Source organism: Myxocyprinus asiaticus, chromosome 3, assembly GCF_019703515.2.
Source record: "Myxocyprinus asiaticus isolate MX2 ecotype Aquarium Trade chromosome 3, UBuf_Myxa_2, whole genome shotgun sequence".
NCBI classification, from domain to species: domain Eukaryota; kingdom Metazoa; phylum Chordata; class Actinopteri; order Cypriniformes; family Catostomidae; genus Myxocyprinus; species Myxocyprinus asiaticus.
In genome coordinates this window covers 37,462,272-37,474,834 of record NC_059346.1, presented here as the reverse complement: position 1 = coordinate 37,474,834, position 12,563 = coordinate 37,462,272, and the positions used below count along the sequence as shown (strand labels likewise).

The 12,563-nt window shown below is 35.1% G+C and overlaps 1 protein-coding gene across 4 annotated transcripts in view; it reads right to left on the bottom strand.

Annotated features, from left to right (window-relative positions):
• Window positions 1-5,963: 5,963 nt before the first annotated feature.
• The window catches only part of rhobtb4 (Rho related BTB domain containing 4), an 85,637-nt gene continuing 79,037 nt past the window's right edge, over window positions 5,964-12,563 (bottom strand). For all 4 annotated transcript variants that reach the window (XM_051662051.1, XM_051662061.1, XM_051662069.1 and 1 more), the window contains one exon: window positions 5,964-11,513. In XM_051662051.1, coding sequence (XP_051518011.1) covers window positions 11,332-11,513 — 182 coding nt within the window. In that variant the 3' untranslated portion in view covers window positions 5,964-11,331. The remainder of the gene's footprint in view (window positions 11,514-12,563) is intronic.

Genomic DNA, 12,563 nt, shown 5'->3' with positions numbered 1-12,563 from the left:
AAAATGCCCAGATAGTGTCAAATTTTCAAGACAATTATACAATTATGGAATACATTTTATATATATATATATATTGATGTTTTATTTTTTTTATATATCACAGAAATAATGCAACAAATCAGGACAAATCTAGAACAGGATTCATTATTTTCACACCGAAATGTCCTGGTTAATTGGCTGTTAAAAACATATTGAGCTACACACAACACATACGATACATGTAAGATACACACAAGTATTTTCACAGGCACTTATTGAGTTTAAAGAGATGCACAACTTTCATAATTTCAAAAATACACCCAAATGACAATAGTCATATCATTCTGTTCATGTATTGTACTTGCTATAGTTTACTTCCATGTTGTTTCTTCATCAAATAGCAATGTCAAATGTAAATCAAGTCAATCACTAAAACATCAGTGCCACCTTAAGTAAGATATAACATGTATAATATGTGTGTACTGGTATTATTTGGAATACTGATAAATCGCCATTGTTGTTAATTCATTGTTGCACAGAAAATCAATATGATATAGTATTTATTTGTAGGAATATGGTACTCATTCCTTTTGTAATAAAAAAAGAATTAGATGTCCTTTGATAGTAAACTTATATAGATATGAAATAATCAAAAAATATAATTTATGAAAGTGCAAAAAAAAACAAAACAAAAAAAACAACACTTACATACCTAGGGTTTCTAATGTCCCTATACACTTTTGGTACTTAAACCATTAATGTTTTGTGTGTGTGTGTGTGTGTGTGTGTGTGTGTGTGTTTGTGTGCAATTTTTATTTTTTTGCAATTTTTTCTTTTTTCTTTTGTGTGTGTGTGTGTTATTTATAAGAAAGAGATTAACGATGACGAATACTAAAGAGGTGTGGGCACAACTCCAAAAAATGGATGAGGTACATGGTGTGGAATGAGGCCCCATGTCACTAAAGACCAGAGGTATGCGTTTAAAGGTTAAGGTAACAATTGCATTTTGTGTGTGTGTACCTGACTTTAATCTATTGCAAATGTGTCTGAACTTGATTACAATTTATGGTCTATAGTTTGATTTACAGTGTGCAGTCCTGCAACATTCCCTGAGACAATTCATTAGATGAATGATTGCACACAAAGAAACACTGACTCTAGATAGTTCTAATACTTGCAATTTTAGTGTTTTGTTGCCACAGAACAACTGCCATTCACTGCATGTAGAGTAATTTATTATAAGAAGAGGGGGAAAATACTCCCTCCTTTAGTAAGTCTAGGCATGCAGTTCTTGTCAGGAATGTCTGTGACTGCTTTGGTGATTTCAGTAATTGTTCTGGACTTGAGGCAACACATTTATTGAAGAATAATTTGGAGGAATTCCATTCTGGACAAGAAAAACAGGCCATCATAAGAGTAATAAGATGTGCTCTAACCTCAGTTAACCTATGCCGTCCTCTTACATTAACAGTTGATTTTAAAGGAAAGTTCAGTCGAAGAAATTGACCATACTGTGGTACCAGTTATCATACTTTGTTTGAATGTTTGATGACTGCAATAAGATGAAAAACACATTCTACAATCCTGCTTGGTAACATTGGCTTTTTTAGACATTTTAGAGGTTTTATGGGAAAATGTATTTCTTGATGGCATGTTGATGTTAAGGAAAAATGTGCAGACCGCTGATTAAAGTGGGACAAGAAGACAATGAACTCACAGAGAAGGAATGCAATGGCAAGACCAGGTTGATTTTATACTTATGCAACACTTATAACACTATAATGTTACAGTTTTTGTCTAATAACTTCTGCTTTTATATAAAGTAATTGTAAAGTGAAACCACAACAATCAGTTTTAATATGTGAGCAATGGACACACATAAAAAAAATATATAAATAAATAAATAAAAAACAATCACCCAAAAAGACAGAATAAGACAGACAAAAAGAGTTTTAATTTTATGGCTCAGAAAGAATGCCAAAACAGCACAGAGGCCTTCTGGACTTGCACAATTAAAACAATATGAATGTTGCCACATTGTGCTCAACCCATGTGTTCTCATACAGTATAGAGTTTCTGCCAGTTAAAAACCAAACTATGGCACCACTGAGCACATCAGTCAAAGATCTGATGACATAGGCACTAGGGCTGTAATCAGTCTCTCTCTCTCTCTCTCTCTCTCTCTCACACACACACACACACACACACACACACACACACACACACACTTTCCAGTCTGTTAGCCACTTATCTACACAGACAGATCACAACAACCATTCTGTACAGTGCGCACTGGTCTACTGCATCAATCACAGCATATGTGGTGGCTTTTCCCCTTCAAAGTGTTACTGGAAATGTTGCTCTGTCTGAATGTGTATGTGCAGATGTGTTTGGTAGGTGACTTATTTCCTGTGATGTGTATGATACTGCAACCACCAATGTCCCATGGCAAACTGAAAAAAAATGTGTATGTATTTCTGTGACTATCAAAAAGCCAGGGTGGACTTTTTGTATTTACATGTCAAAGCTGTGTGTATGTCAGAACAGAAGAAGTATTATCAATATAAATGTACAATATTGAAATACAGTAAATACTTTTGTCAAAAGAGGCACTCAAGAATAGTTATCCACTTTCCCGGACTTTCAGTTTCATCATACCACGTTGGTGAAATAGCCTTCCTAACTCCATCCGTGAAGCTGACTCACTTTCTGTCTTCAAAAAATGGCTAAAAACACATCTTTTCCACAAGCACTTAACCAGTCACAAAAAAATAAATAAAATAAAATAAAAGAATTCTTGTTGCACTTTAATCTGTCTTGAAAACTACTGTTCTGATGCTAGTGAAACTTTGTAATACAGCACTTTTCATACCACTGTCATCTTAAGATGATTCGCTTATAATGTATTCATCTTTTGTAAGTCGCTTTGAATAAAACCGTCTGCCAAATGAATAAATGTAAATGTAAATATACTACAAATGACTAATTACTTATCTGAAATTGTTATCAGATTACTTTACTGAATGGAAAAGTAATCACATAACATATTTTTTTTCTTTAATTACTTTCTAAAACAGTTTTTACTAAAGTTCCTCCCTGTCCCTTCAGCTGTCACAGCAATGTAATTCATGTTTTAAATATATTCTACAAAATGTTATTTATGAAATATGCCCAAGTAATGTACTTCAAAGTAATGAACTTGACTGAAAGATAATCTGATTACAAGAATTTAAAATGTAATGTGTTACACTACGTTTTTGATGTTGCCGTTATTAGATTACAGTAACTAATTACTTTGTAATCAGATTACATTTAACATTGGACACCACTACATTTAATTAATATTTTATAGTAACACTGAGATGTTCCAGAGGTTACACAGGATTGTTGAAAGGTTTTTAACATGTTTGTGTTTGCCTGGTATCTTTGAGATTCGTTCATGGTATGTTTTTTCTTTTTGTGCGTGTGTGCTGTGAAAGCACTAAAAGTGTTAAAGAAGTATCACAAAGTCATGTTAAAATACTTTAATGGGTAGGCACAAAAAGTTTCACAACTGGAAACACTTACTGTAAATACAGTTGGCAAGCATTGCTGTAAAAATAGTTTATGCCTCCCTCTGCTGGACAGTTAATAATAGTAGTGGACTTTCCACAAAAGAAAAATGACCTACAGAACAAAATGCTTTGTCCTTAGAGTATTGTTTTATTAACTTGATATAAAAATGGCTTGTTTATTTGTAAAATTGAATATGTTTTGCATTTACTATATGTAAACTACAACTGTGTGAGTTTTTGCTCCATTACAGTGGTTCTCAACTTTTTTGACTCAGAGGCCCCCCATACTCCAAGAAAATATTTGAAGGCTTTCTCCTTAGGAATGAAAACTAGGAATGTGAACAGATGAAAATAATAGACCTTTTTCACACTCAGGTTTTTGGGACGTGGAAGTAAACATTTGCATGGTAAACTTCGATAGCGATCCTTTTTTATTTTTATTTTTTTTCTTTATACTTTCTATATTGATATTATAAATTGTTTAATTTGTAAATAATAAAAAAAATAAAAAATACCCACTTGTCTTCTGAATTTCTGGTGTTTGGCCACAGTGTAGATGTGAAGACTGCAGTGCGAGTGCGTGTATGACGTTGTTTGCCCTTTGGGACACTCGAGTCGTAGACTTAACAATGCTGGTCCCAGAAAACAGAAAAACAAAAAGAAAAGGTTTGAGTGGGCAAAGAAACACAGACATTGGACAACAGATAATTGGAAAAGAGTGTTATGGATCTTAACCCCATTGAGATTTTGTGGGATCAGCTAGACTGTAAGGTGCATAAGAAGTGCCCGACAAGACAGCCACATCTATGGAAAGTGCTACAGGAAGCGTGGGGTGAAATGTCACCTGAGTATCTGGACAAACTGACAGCTAGAATGCCAAGGATCTGCGAAGCTGTCATTGCTTCATGTGGAGGATTTTTTGATGAGAACTCTTTGTAGTAGTTTAAAAAGTTCTGAAAAAAAAAAAAAAAAAAACATTCAAATTGTAATAGTAATTTTTCACGTTATTAATGTCCTAACTATACATTTTGATCAGCTGAATGCCACTTTGGTGAATAAAAGTACCAATTTTTTTTTTCCATAAGAGCAAAATCTGTACATTATTCCAAACTTCTTATTACAGACAGTGTATATATATATATATATATATATATATATATATATATATATATATATATATATATATATATATATAATAAATAAAATAAAAACTTAAACAGCGATGAATGGGAGTGAATGGGAGACCACAGCAAAAATTATTTTCACTTATCTATTTGTTCCAAGAGCAAAAGAAAAAGTCCACTATTACGTTTGAATGACTTTCCAGAAGATTTATAGAGAGAGAGAGAGAGAGAGAGAGAGAGAGAGAGAGAGAGAGAGAGAGAGAGAGAGAAAACGGTGGATTAAGACGGTAAAATGTGAGAAGATGCCAAAATTTACTGTCACTCTCTCAGCATCTGCAATAGACACCCCCTCGCAGCTGTGGTAATTCGTTTTTTGAAACTAATTCCAGGGTAATTTATCACAAAGCATAATGTTATAAAATTACAATAAATATTTTTTTTAAATTATAATATAAAAAAGTTTGCTAGATTCACGCAACTAAATAAGGCGGAAACGTGTCTTCACAGTCTGTGAAAAAGGTCTATTAATGGACCCTTTTCACATGTCCGCGTTCACGAAGCTAAACAAAATAGTTGGCTAAACTTGAATGGCGGTGAATGGGAGACAGCAGCAAATTTAATTTTTGCTTGTTTGCTGCAACAGCAAAAGAAAAAAAAAATCAATGATTATGCTTTCACAGCTTTGCAAAAGAAGATAAAAATATACAGCACTGGAAATCATCAGTAAGAAGAGAGAAACAGGCCAAATTTTCTGTCACTCCCTCAGCAGCTGTGTTAGAAGCCTCATTGCAGCTAAGGTAACTGATTTTTTTTAAACTTATTCCAGGGTAATATAATAGTACAATGTTATCAATTTACACTAAATATATTTAAAATTGGAAATATAAAAAAAGATTGCTACAGAAGGTGGAAACGAGTCAAAACAGGTCTGTGAAAAGGCTCCATCACAATTAATTTCTTGACTCCAGATGGTTCCAGAACTGTCCATTTATAAGTGTGTGTGTGCAAAACAGTTTATATGGCCTTTATCTTGATTTTTTATTTTTATTTTTTAGCATTAAGTTATATATAATTATTGTAATATAACTTACTTTCAATAATCTGGACCCCCTTGTAAGTTTGGGAGGCCCCCCAGTGGGCCCTGGCCCCCTGGTTGAGAATAACGGCTCTTTTATATTTTACAAGTAAATGTTCATAACATGAGAATCTCAGTTGAGACTATGAAATTGATATATTTCAATAGTTTTCAAATCAGTTGTTAACCAAACATACATTAAATACCAAACAGAGAACACACATGAATGAATGAGTTTGAATAGTTCAGTTAAGTTTTATTAAAAGCCAAGCGAACATTAAAATACTGAAACAGATAACCTTTATCCAACCCCCCCTTTTTTTTCTTTTTTGCTCCATTTTGTACAAATCACAGTTGTTTAAAAATATTACAAAGGATTCAATAAATTTTTTGTTTTGTTTTTTGCAACAGCAGCAAAAACATTCTGATTTCGTATTTTAAAAGCCCTTAATAGTGTGTATGGTGTGTGTGCCTTTTCTGGTTCAGAACAAGAACAATAATTACAGAACAGTAACATAAACTTTCTGGTTCAGGACAAGAAACAATATTCCTTTAAATTTAACAGTTAAAAAAAAGAAAACCACAAAGTGCAAAACAGCTTTAAAAAGTCACAGATTTGAAAGAGGAAGAGAGGTCAAGGGAGGGGTCAACCGAACAGGCAGTGAGGAACACGGCCCTTACCTTAAGAGGATGAAAAATGGCAAGGACCACTTAGACAGAACACCTCACCACAAGTGTGAAGAGGGACATTGTCTGTCAAGGGAACTAAGTGCTTCATTGTAATTGACTTATTCATTTATCAGAGATGCAATACAACCCTTTTCTTTAATGGAGAGGGTGGATTTCAAAGTACATTACAAAGATAGAAAGCTGGTTCTGTGTTAAAACAGAGGGAACTGAGGAGGGTTTGAAGTGGTCTCTGCCCAAGAAATCAGGTCAGTATTACATTTTACAAGCAGTAAGTGGTTAACATTTTCAGTTGAGAAAAAAAAATACAAATGAACAGTAACTGCTCTCTGGCGTTAGTACTTTGAGAAAAAAAACAAAACCTAAATACCTAAACCAAAGTCATATTGAAAAGAAAACAAAAAAACAAAACATGATGTGCAACATTTCACCCCTTACACCAGGGGTGTCAAAATCAATTCCTGGAAGGCCGCAGCCTGCAGAGTTTAGTTCCAGCCCTGCTCCAAAATGCCTCCTTGTAATCTTCAAGCACTCCTGAAGACCTTGATTAGCTGCTTCAGGTGTGTTTAATTAGGGTTGGAGCTAAACTCTGCTGGACTGTGGCCCTCCAGGAACCGAGTTTGACACCCCTGCCTTACACCATTGACTTACTGACAATTATTCAAAATTACATATGAGCGTTCTGGATGGATCATATATCTATTCTTTTTCAAAAAGACAAAATGCATTAATTCCATAATAATGAAAGCTATCATTATACATAACTACATGCTAACCCCCAAGCTAGCATTCATTTACACCACTACCATGCACATCTTACCTGTAAACGTGCACTGATAAATACTTTACAGTTTGCACTCAAGACGATTATTGTTAAATTGAAAGAACTTTGTATCAAATTTTAAGCTAAAGTGCATATCTAACAAACAGGTATACTGTTAGCAGGAATCTTTTAATGTTGTTAGAGCCACTGTTGAGTGCCTAAACCAACGTCTCCTCTTAAAACTCACATTAAGGGCAAATGGGTCCTCTCTAATACTGTTTATATGAAACTAAACCTCCTTAATGGTACTGAAATAAATAGTCACATGTGAATCAAGAGTTAACGAAGGCATATTTGATTAAAGCACAAAGACTTTGAAGCCTTCAACAACAGACATCAAAGTCTTATTGAAAGCATGAGAGTTGTTTTTTTCTCTTTCCCGTAAGCACGAAATATATGGGGCCATCAGAAGCACCATTTTAATGGAAGAAAAACGTTCAATGCTACAAAATGTAACCTCTTTTAAAAAGCCATAGTGTAAAAACAGTCAATGCCATGCAAATCACAGGCAGACCAAACCTTTAAAAAAAAAAAAGTGCTAACAAGCCCGAAATCACCACGGCAACAAAGCTTTCCATCCCAAGAAGTATGCTGATGTTTGTAGTATTTTTATTAGTTTTAGTGTTCTCTAAGCATCTAATTTACTTTTATGGGTTGATATTTCTTTAACTTAGCTCAAGAAGCCAATGCAAAGACCTAGAGCATCTTTTATTGGCAGATAGCAGCTATCCAGAACAGAAGAGCTGTGATTAAGTACAGAATTCTTTGCAGAGCCAGTCTGCAAATAAACCGTAAAGGCATACATTCCTCATTCTACTAATTATAGAGCCCATAGGTGTAGTATCTTTGTGAGTGCTTCTATAAACAATCAATAATTTGTTTGCCCCATAAATACGGCAGAAGTTGTATTATTATAAAAAGTATTTGCGGACAGTGGAATGATTCTATAAAGTGCCAATTAAATAATTTTCTGAGGGATAGTTAAATGTAAAAACCTTTGATCACACAAAAAAATTTATTTAATCTGAGTTTTTTGTATTATTTTTCTCAGTAAAATTAATTAAACATAATTAAAACACTTGAGGAGCAAAACTGTTTAAAGAATATTAAAATATCTACCCCATTGGGAAATTATGTGTTTTTCTTATTAACCATAATCCTCACTAAATGTTCGATTTATGCTTAAAGGGATAGTTCACCCTTTTTTTACTCACCCTCATGCCATACCAGATGTTTATGACTTTCTTTCTTCTGCTAAACACAAAGATTATTTAAAGAATATTTCAGCTCTGTAGGTCCATACAATGCAAGTGAATGGTGGCCAGAACTTTTGAAGGTCCAAAAAGCACATAAAAGCAGCATAAAGTAATCCATAAGACTCCAGTGGTTAAATCCATATCTTCAGAAGTGATGTGATACGTGTGGGTAAGAAATAGATCAATATTTTTTTTAAGTTAAAAAAAGGATTTAAATATTGATCGGTTTCTTCTCACCCAAAGTGACTGCTTCACATTAGAAGACATATATAAAACCACTAGAGTCGTATGGATTAATTTTATGCTGCCTTTTTTTTTTTTTTTTTTTTTTTTTAGCTTGAAAGGTCTGGTCATCATTCACTTGCATTGTATGGACCTACAAATCTGAGATATTCTTCTAATCTTTGTTTGTGTTCTGCAGAAAAAAGTCACATCGGGGATGAGGTTGACTGAATGATGAGAGAATTTTCATTTTTGGGTGAACTATCCCTTTAAAACAAGGAGAAAAAAAACCCAACTTAAGATACATTATTCTTATTTCTTACAATTTTACTTCAAACAAATGTATCTTGTTTTAAGATGTTGATATTTTTAAATGGAAAACAAGGTAAAAATACTGATTAAAAATTATTTTTTTGAGACGCAAACAATGATAGCATACAGACGGAAAGTATCTGCCCTCCATTTTCATCTTCTTTTTAAAAATGTATTCATTATTTGTGTGCAGATCGGCCTGTAAGTGCACATGGGCTCTGCGTGTCTATTTTTGTAGCTGTTGATGATTTCAACTTGTCTGGTGAGAAGAGCAGGATGCAGCCTTGAGGAAGCAAAATCAGAGTGCCAGAAATAGAAAAAGGTGCCATGAAAAACTTAAATATCTCAGATTTCTCTTTCACCTCCAAAGTAGCAATTAATAAAACTCTTGTTCAAAGGCACAAAACAGGCAGAACAAACATGCTTTGCAGAGAAATAATTAAAGAATGAGTCTACTTGGATGTAGAAGGGGAAAGTTTAACATGGTCATAGGCACTCATATTTTAGATGGAAGGCAGTTCAGACAGGCTCTGGCATTCAGATTCAATGTGGATTCTGACAAATGCTTCCCAGCGCATGCACATCTAAAAAAGAACGAACCAAGTTGAGAGAAACGGGTGCATTAATTTAACCACAGTGTCAATTTAACCACAAAACCTGTTTTAACAAAGTACAATGCTCAAAATTAAAATCATTAAAGCTTATAATAATAATAAAAAAAAAAAGAAATATGCACTTTGAATTTACAGCTTATGTCAGGCTATTCTGTTATTAAGATTGTCAAACAGGTAAACTTGTAGAAAGACATAAGAGAGTGGTTGAACACTTTGATGTTTAGCAGGCTAATCCTGAGCACCAATTAATTTTACCTGCATGTGTAAAGTGCAAATTGAGATTCTAACCATGAAGCATCACATTGCAACATATCAAACACTACAGGGTTAATAGTTTCTACCTCTCCTTCTTTTTAGCTAACAGCAGAGGTAGAGGATCAGAGGAATACCAGCGGGGAGCAGATTTGTTTTTAGCATAGAATATGAAACATCACAATCAACTTTATGGTTTATCAGACATGTTTCACTATAGCCAAAATTTTAAAAAGTAGTACTACAATGTGTGTATTTTGCATGGATTCTGAACTGCACAGATGTATGTATCTGAACTATGATTGTGAAACTTATTAGTAACTAATATGTTGTAAAGAAGGGTTAACTCAGAAGGCATGGGCGCCCCCCAGTGGTGGAGGTGGAAGGCAAGCAAGTCGAGAAGCTCATTAGTGGACATATATCACAGGAATTAATCAACTCACTAAAACAGAAAATCACACAACAGCTGTGATTAATACTCTCATGGCAGTGGTAAAAATAGCCCTAATTTTAGTAGTTCACTTGCTGTCAAGTTTTGTCTTGTTTCAGTAGATTTTGGTAAGGCGTTTGTGTCTAAATGACATGTCTGTCTTTGGTGTTTTTTTGTTTTGTTTTTTTAAGAGCTTTTATGAGTGACAGACGCAAACTATGCAACCCTTCTGTTCCTGCCCCTGGTCAACTGCTTTAAGAAGTGTTAATTACACAAAAAACTATTTAAATTGAAAACAGTTCTTCAGTAGGCAACACAATTGGTATGCAGAGCCAATATGGGGCAATGAAAGATCCAAACTAGAGATATCTTTTAGTGAGAATGTAGGCAAGACATAGGTTTGAAAGAGGGGCAATTACTACCCCTTATTTTAACAAAATAATTTATATATCCCTGCCACCATTTTAGTTGCTAGTTGTATTCAAAGCTTGAGCTGCATTTCAGATAGTATGCATTGAAAATGATGGTTTTCCCAGAAATAGGTCTCGCAGAAAAAGCTCAACACAGCAGCACCATGCAGCATCCATCTGCCTGGGCGCCAGCGCTTAGACAAGGTGCCGGTGTGAGTGTGTGTATGTATAACAGTAACAGTCTGAAGAGGTGAAAGCAATCCACTTCACTGATGGCATTCCCTTCATGATCCTGTGGCGAGACCTCACACCTGTTGCATTCGCATAGTGAGATTTAGAGTGAGAAAGATTCAAGTCTTTCTCCAATCTGGAGACACTTATGCGTAGGGCCACCCATTTAGACCCAGGTTGGGGAGGGAAGGCAAAAATTCAGAGGTCCCAGATTAACGTCCATCAGCCAGGATGGACAAATTGTATACAGATACAGAGCTCCCCCAGGCTCAGCCTACATGCCTCTGGATGGATATGGGTGAGGGTTAGGGAGGGGGTGGTTGAATGGATCAATGGATGGATGGATGGATGGAAGTAAACCCTCAAGAAATATGGGGTGCTGAGGAGGATGGATGTCTCCAGAAGCACCAGCTCCGTTTGGTGTGCTGCTTGCGTAAGATCTCTTCCTCACGCTCTCGCTCTTTTTGAGAGCGCAGATAGCGGTCTTCCTCCTTGAGGAACCAGACAGGTGGCCAGCGATTCTTCTCAAAATGTTTCTGGTTCTCTGGAAGGAAAAATGTGAAAATTAGGGAAACATAGATGGCAATAAAGGACAACAAATGCACAATACTAAAAGAAATGTTCACCAAAAATGAAAATTCTGATATTTTTTTACCCACCCTTATGTAATTCCAGGTCATTTATTTCTTTCGTAGAGCACAAAAGGAGAAATATTGAAGAATGTACTTGTTGCTCTTTTCCATGAAGTTACAATGAATGGGGACCAAAGCGTTCAAGCTTAAAAAAGGATGCAAAAGCACTATAAAAGTATCATAAAAGTGGTCCATACGACCTCTGAAGATATTTGATAGCTTTGTGTGAGGAACAGACTGATATTTAAGTTGTTATTCTTCCTTTTCAGTAAGGCTACGTCCACATTAATCCAGATAAATTTGAAAGGCGTTTTCGTTTTCGAAACGCTCTCCGTCCATACTGCCATTTTCAAACATTTTCCAGAAAGTTGCTTGTCCACACTGAAACATATGAAAATACTTAAATCCCCTTACTGCGCATGCGAAAAATCCCTGTTCCATGTACGGCTTGAAACGCAATGTGAAGGTTGTGCAAAGGAACATTTATCTTTAGGAACACTATCAAAGTGAATAGCAGGCACAATGCTGCTAAAACATAGGCCACCAACTTGATTGTTTTGGGTTGAATGGATCATGTGACAACAAATACGTCATAGTTTTCAGATATTTCCATTTTCCCTGTCCACACTACAACGCAAAAACAGCATTTCAAACTCATCCACTTGGGACAGCATTTTCGAAAAGCTCAGTTTTCGCTGTCAGAAACGCTGTATCAGTGTGGGCGGAAGGCCAAAATATAAAGAAAAAGATGTTATAGTGGATGTGGCCTGAGTTCGCTTGATAAACGCTGTGAATGGATAGTTGAGTCAGTGAGTTGAACTGATCAGACAGATAATTCTGACTGGTTTTAAGAAAGGGATCAAATGATTAATTGGAAATATCGAAAAAGAAATTTGCGTTTATGAAACGCATATCACTACGTCTCATATGAACAGAGCTAGGTGGCTGCCAAGAGTTTCAGT